At 44.8% G+C, this 7,163-nt stretch overlaps 1 protein-coding gene across 31 annotated transcripts in view; it reads right to left on the bottom strand.

Moving 5' to 3' along the window:
- Nucleotides 1-2,908: 2,908 nt before the first annotated feature.
- CD44 (CD44 molecule (Indian blood group)) overlaps nucleotides 2,909-7,163 on the bottom strand; it is a 91,964-nt gene continuing 87,709 nt past the window's right edge. For all 31 annotated transcript variants that reach the window (XM_045484938.1, XM_045484939.1, XM_045484944.1 and 28 more), the window contains one exon: nucleotides 2,909-6,056. In XM_045484938.1, the coding sequence (XP_045340894.1) occupies nucleotides 5,852-6,056 (205 nt within the window). In that variant the 3' untranslated portion in view covers nucleotides 2,909-5,851. The remainder of the gene's footprint in view (nucleotides 6,057-7,163) is intronic.

Below are 7,163 nucleotides of genomic sequence, written 5' to 3'. Positions count from 1 at the left end.
GCTGGTAACCACGCTTTTTGCAGTGTGACTTTGCAACGCCTCCCCGTAAGGGGGAAGATCTATTTCCCATCCTTTAAGTGTGGGTCGCTCTTGTGATCTGTTTGGTCAATAGTATATGGCGGAATGATGGCCAGTTCTGGGCCTAGGCCTCAAGAAGACTTGTGGGCAGCTACCATCACTTGGATCCCTGCTGAGCCTGGATGAGGCAACTGGGGCCATGTGAGGAAGAGACTCACCCCATCTTCCCAGCCATCCCAGATGAAGCCATCAAAGATGCCAGCTGACCTGTTTGTTAACGCCAGACACGTGTGTGAGTACAATCGTGCTCACCTGAGCTCTTCCCGGGTCAGCAAGAAGCACCCAGTCAAGGAACAGACTCATGAGAAACGACGAATGTTTGCTATTTTAAGTTACTGCATTTTGGAGTGGTTTTTAACGCCCCAGTCGCTAACCGCTATAACCAAAAATGTGATTTTCTTCTTAATTACATACAGGTCCATGAAGCCTCTGTTGTTTCATTCATTGTCAGTACTTTGCTTTGAACGGACTGTTCCCTTCCATTGGGATCTCCCTTTTTCATCATTTTGGGAAAAAATTCCCTTTGCTTTGCTTTCTGAATCGCATGCCTTCCTCTTTCTTGGTAAGTCCCTTGTTTTGATGGAGTCCATCCTGTGGGAGTTGCCTGAAAATGGGTGAACTGGTTTGGAGACAATGCATATTTGAAACGCCTTCATTCTACCCTTTCACTTAATTTGTGGTTTATCTAAATTACAGTTCTAGCTGGGGAATATTTCTCTCAGAATTTTGACTGTTTCCAGTCTTCTATGGGGCTGTTGAGAAGCCTGATTCTATTCTGCTTCTTAATCCTCTGTATTCTCAATTTTCCCTCTCTAGAAGCTTGTAGAATAATCTCTTTGCCCCAACTGTGATGAATTTTTAAGATGATGTGCTTTAGTGTGGGTCTGTTTTCATCCATTGTGCCGAGCACTTGGTCCTTTGAATCTAGATATTCATGTGTTTTTAACTCTGGGAAACCTTGATTTATTCTTGAATGAATTTCTCCTCTTCGGGGCACCTGGGTGGCTCAGTCGGTGCATCCGACTCTTGGTTTTGGCTCAGAGTTTGTGGGTTCAAGCCCCGCATCGGGCTCTGTGCTGCCGGTGCAGAGCCTGCTTGGGATTCTCTTGCTCCCTCTCTCTCTGCCCCTCCCTCGCTTGTGCTCGCTCTCTCTCTCTCAAAATAAATACATAAAACTTGGGGCGCCTGGGTGGCGCAGTCGGTTAAGTGTCTGACTTCAGCCAGGTCACGATCTCGCGGTCCGTGAGTTCGAGCCCCGCGTCGGGCTCTGGGCTGATGGCTCAGAGCCTGGAGCCTGTTTCCGATTCTGTGTCTCCCTCTCTCTCTGCCCCTCCCCCGTTCATGCTCTGTCTCTGTCCCCCAAAAAAAATAAACGTTGAAAAAATAAATAAATAAATAAATAAATAAAACTTTAAAAAACCCCAATTCTTCCTCTTCATCTTCTGTTTTCTCTTTCTGCCACTCCTATTATTTGCATATTAGATTTCCTAGAATGGTTCTCTATTTTTATCTTTTCTCCTATTTCCTTTGCTTTGCCTTTCTGTTTTCTGGGATATTTTTTTCAATGTTATTTTCCAAACCTTCTCTTGAGGTTAGTTCTTAATTTGTACTTTTGAGTTTAAATTTAAAAAGCTCCTTTTTTGTAGGTGTTCCCTCAATGTTTCTTTTTACCCTAGCATTGTGTTCTTGAGACACTCTCTACTCTTACCTTAAGGAGGTTATTAATGACGTTTCTTAAAGTTTTCTTCTCCGTGAATTCTCTCTACTTCTGTTGTACAAGAAGCCATAGGAAGCTAAAAGCCCTATGTGCCTGGCGTGGCTTCAGATGTGCTCTTCAGTGTAGCTTGCTTTGCTGAGCCATTGCCTTGTGGGAACCCTCATGGTGGCATCTGTAGAGTTTTCTCTCAGGCTTATCGGATTCTCCAGGAAGACTGAACTTCTGTCTGATGGATCCATGATTGTCTGCTGGCATTCTGGAAGCCAAGCTGGGAGAGAAGGCTGGGGGGTCTCAACATTCTTTCTATGTGTTTTCGCATCTCAGTGTGGTATTCTAATGTCAACTGGATATGCTTTGTGTCCCCTCAGAGACTCTACTTTGCTCTCTTCAGAGAATAGCCTTCCGGTCATCGGTTGGGATTGGGAAAAAATCGTCACTCAGGCCCTTCGAGTGAAGAGGGAGACCTGGGGTCCTAACTGCATTCTTGAAGAGACTTTAAACCCATCCTCCTAATTTTAGCCCCATCTTCTCTAGCACATTCCAGAGGTAGCTAATGCTGCTACTTTCTGAGACTTTGTCCGGGGAGAGGAGTTCTGCTTCACAAATCTCATCTCTTAACTTCCCCACTGCTGGCTTAGGATTCGCCTTCTCCAAATTTGCGCAGTTACTAATGAGCTATCACTTTCCAGCTTCAGATTGTTTTCCCCTATGGTCTCTTCTTCCACTCTCTTTGATCCCACTGGCTTACTTTGGGATATCTCTTCATTGTCTTTTCAGAGGCCTGCATGAGAGAATGGAGGTGCGTGTGTTCACTAGTCTATCTGGAAATCCAGGAGTAGATCTCAGCTTTTTAAAGAACACTTCACGATATCTTTCGTGTGAGCTATGCGAACCACACACTTGCTATAGAAAATTAAACTTTCTCCAAAAGAAGACCCTCACGTGCTAGAAGTCCACGTGACCGATTTTTATTTTTAGAAACCATCAGATGAGTGTACAGCTTCAGGCACTTCACAACTTTCAACCTCGTGGTTCTCAATTACCCAGACAGCCAGATAATCATACCTTTGCCCCTCCCAGATGTCCATTCCCTTTAAATCAGAGACTCCTGAGTCCATTTCCTTTAGCCTTTTAATAGTAGCCTTTTAGTATTTTCCAATAAGTGCTTTCAACTGGACAATATACATATCATGCTTTCCTCATTACCACTTGTCCATCAATAAAAGTCAGAGGAAGGATGTGCTGTGAAAAATCAAAGTAACAATGGTCACTGTACATGCATGAACAATGAGCTAGCCTTTAAAAACGCAACACAAATGATTTATAAAAGGGCATACCCATTACATGAAGTCGCATGGACCACGTCATTCTTATTCTTAAGTATACTCGACATTTCTAGAAAAGCCAGAGACTCCTTTCTCCCACTCCTCTGCGGTACCAGCATTGACTAAACATTGGCTATGGAATCAATTTGTGGCATCATGGTCTCAATGTAAAACTTTGAGAGAGTCTGCTGGAGGAATCCATTCTGCCAGGCTAGGATGTGCAAAATGTGGATGTGAAGGTGTCTTTTGCCCCATTTTATTTTTCACTCAGTGTTAAGAGCAGCTCCCGGCCCGGGAGACACAATAGATTTACAATTGTAGGCCAAATTGCATCTTAAGCTCTCAGCTTAATGGGAGAGATTATCTCTTATTCCACGAACTTCAGGCAATATCGCAGGGGAACTGCAGCCAAGGGACGCAAGCTCTAGACCTATCTATCCAGTTCCTATCTTGAAAACACAGAAGTATATCCAATAAGAAATACAACAATAAGAAAAGGAAAAGTCATATTTGATTCTAAAATGAAATAGAAAACAATGACTTATCTTAGCCTATTTGTTGGCAATGTCTGGAAAAGGAAAATCATCCCTAGCTGTGAGCCTTTTCACACTATCCGTGGCCCCAAAGAGAATCTGGGGACAGACAAGAGCCTGCTATAGCTCTCCTGAACCGGATCCCGGAGTGGCTAAAGAGCTGGCGTGAACCTGTCAGAAGCCTCTGCTCTTGGAAAGCAGGGAGCACTCGGACACTAGTGGCTGTGACAACAGAGTGGCTGTATGTCTATTTCCTTCCTTCCAACTTGAAAATAAAAAGAAAACCAGACAGCTGGATATGGAACTGACCAATTATGTTCACATAGAAGAAGGGACTTTTCAAAGATCATGATTGGGAAGAGGTTATGGGGGTGGATAAGGGAGAACAGAAATTGGAAATGTGCACAAAGTGGGCATCTCTTTTAAAATTAGATACTTCATAATCACGCCATGTAGAAGTCCAGCCCTGACTTATGTGGGAGCTATTTTCTTCTCCTTCCTCTCCCTCTTCCTCCTCCTTCCTCCTCCTCTTCTTCCTCTTCTTTTCTTCTTCTTCTTCTTCTTCTTCTTCTTCTTCTTTTCTCTCTCTCTCTCTCTCTCTCCCTTTCTGTCTTAGAAACATTGCCAGTTAAACATCAGTTTAGGCAACAGATGACTTTCTATGGAAGCATAAGGTAAGAGGTCCCATTTTATAGGAGTTCTTTATAGATTCAATTGCTTCTATTACAAGTCACCTTTGGAAGTTCCAGGACCAATGGGACTTTCTGAACTTATGAATAAAGACCACCAAGCGAGGGATAAAGCCATTATCCTCTTATTTGGTCAGACACCTGCCTATCTAGTGCTAAGATTCCAATGGTAGGAAGACCTGTAACCTTCTGAGCAACTTCCCAGGCACCTGACTTACCCTGAGTAGCAACTGCATCAGGGGAAGACAACTGGCTTGTTAGAGTATCAACAAATACAGCCATAAAAATACTCAAACAGGATCTACACAGCTCTCTCCCCTCTTCCCCAACCTGTGCCAATCAGTTGGCTACCCTCTGTTGGACTCTCTTTCATATCCATTGACTTCTTTTTTAACTACAAGAGATCAAAAGGTACTTCCATATTGGTTTTGGACATCACTTGGGTGTCTATGAAATGGGGTGCCACGAATGGTAGGTCATGCACCATAAGGTCACTTTTCACAGCCTTTTCAGGGCAGAAAAACAATGGCCATTAACACATAAAGGCAGCTGAAGCTTCTCCTTTCCTCATTCTAATGCTAGGACAGGAGAAAGTCTTTGCAGCCTCAGAAATAAAATAGCGCTCTCTTCCTTGATGTTCTTTGAGATTGGGTTGAGTGAACCTGAATGGGGGCTTAGTGGCTCTGAGATGAAGACTTTCAAGGAGGACCTTCTCGCATCTTCCTGATGAGTTTTTGGGAACCAGATCTTGCTGGTTAAAAAAACCGAAGGATCACAGCACAAAGGGTTATGGTGGAAAAAGTACACATGTTTATTAGGAACAGCTTAAACCCTTTATGCCTCTGACAAAGTAACCAAAAAAAAAAAAAAGAATCATACTGATCAAAGGACCTCCAGGGTTTAATATTTCAAAAACACAGATAAATAGCTTCCTACAGATAAATAGCTTCACCTTTTGGGTATTTCCCCAGAAGCATCTGAAAAATTTCCAGGTCTGTAGAAGGGGATGTGTAACCAGTACATTCTGACCCCCTACCCCGCTGGAAAGAAATTCCCAGGGAATGGACTGCAGGAGAGGGGATAAGGGCCCATCCAAATTTCCTCCCAGGGACAAATCCCTCTTAGTCCTGTGGGATGTCCCTGGCAGGTGGCTGTTGCCTAGGTGGGGGAGTGGAGGCTGGGGATCAGAAAGATGGATTGGTGGCTTTTGTTAGAAGCCATGCATAGCATATCCTAGGGGATGGAGGCTTCTAGGTGGGAACTGGAACAGTTAAATTTTTGTGGCTTATTAATTTGGCCCTCATTTCAGAAAGCAATGCTGTTTGTATAATTTGAACCTGACTTAAAAAAAAAAACACAAAAACAAAAAGGAGTAGAAAATTTTATACTAAAAAAAATATCCCCCAATGAAACAATCAGTAGCACATTGCATCTGTGAAGTGTCCCAGCTCCTCGAATTGGTTGTGTCTCCCACTGCCATTTCTTTCCCAGGTCACCACGGTGTAGGCGCTACACCCCAATCTTCATGTCCACATTCTGCAGGTTCCGCGTCTCATCGGCTGTCATATACTGATCGCAGGTCACTGAGGACTCCTTGTTCACCAAGTGCACCATCTCCTGAGACTTGCTGGCCTCTCCGTTGAGCCCACTTGCCTTTCTCTCCTCCACCGCTCCATTACCGTTGTTGATGACCAGCTTTTTCTTCTGCCCGCACCTAGTAATTTAAAAAATCACGTGAGAAGGTGCTATGACACACGCCACCATCGTCGTTGTCACCACTATCACCATCACGACAATTTTCGACGGTCACAGTGGGTTTCGTCTTACTGACTCTTCACCGTCCCGTGCTTCTCAAAGCGAGTCCCCAAACCAGCAGCAAAAGCGTCCCCTGGGAGCTTGTTAGAAATGCAAATGCTCATCCCGACCCCGGATGCACTGAATCAGAGAACTCCAGGAGTGGGTTTAAGGTCTGTGGTTTAATAAGCCCTCCAGGGGGTCTGATGCACCCCTCAGTTTGAGGATCCGCGGTCACGGCATTGTTCCCCTTTTGCATTGTTCCCCTATTGCAAGTGAAGAGCTCCTTAGGCTCAGAAAACGCACTAACTTGCCCCAGTTATTCCGCCATAGAAGAATCGCGATTCCCGCCCTTCTGTGTCTGACTCCTGAGTTCTAATTCTCCTTCCCCCTCCTACGCGACGGCAACATTTGCCTTTTTCTAGGCACTTTAGCAACTTCTGCAGACTTCGGTGCACCACAAACATGATGACTACACATCATTCTGATTTGGGTATTCAACCAAGTCCATTACTTCCTCTCCCCGGCGACACTGCTTACCAGGGTTCTTACTGCACGGACTGAGAAAAATGCAACATTTTTCTACAAGGGGAAGGCCGCGTTGATTTTCACTGGTTAACACTGGGTAACTTCCCATAACCCTGGACACAGGTTTAACGATATAAGGCAAGCTGTTCACCGTGGCCGCCAGGGTTCTCAGTAACATTACTTAAGATTCGAATGCAAGGAGGTAAGGAGGTCTTCTGTGGAAGAGCATGACCTTGATCGTGTCCCCGGGTCGTGGCGTTGTAGCATTGCCTCCCCCGCCCAGCCTGATGCAATACTTCCTCTTTCCTGTAACAGGATCCCTGCCGCACATCTAGAAGTCAGATTGCTTGACAGAAGCCAAGTTGCAGAGCCTCACAACTACAAGTGGGGCCGGCAAGAGGCGAAATGGGCTAGCATTTATCGGACACCTCCTGAATGCCAGGCGGTTTACATGTAATTTCATGAAATCCTCACCACAATCCCGCAATGCAGCTGTTAT

The sequence above is a fragment of the Leopardus geoffroyi genome, chromosome D1 (assembly GCF_018350155.1).
Source record: "Leopardus geoffroyi isolate Oge1 chromosome D1, O.geoffroyi_Oge1_pat1.0, whole genome shotgun sequence".
NCBI lineage: Eukaryota > Metazoa > Chordata > Mammalia > Carnivora > Felidae > Leopardus > Leopardus geoffroyi.
The sequence above is the reverse complement of the archived record's forward strand: the minus strand, read 5'-3'. Positions and strand labels throughout refer to the sequence as shown.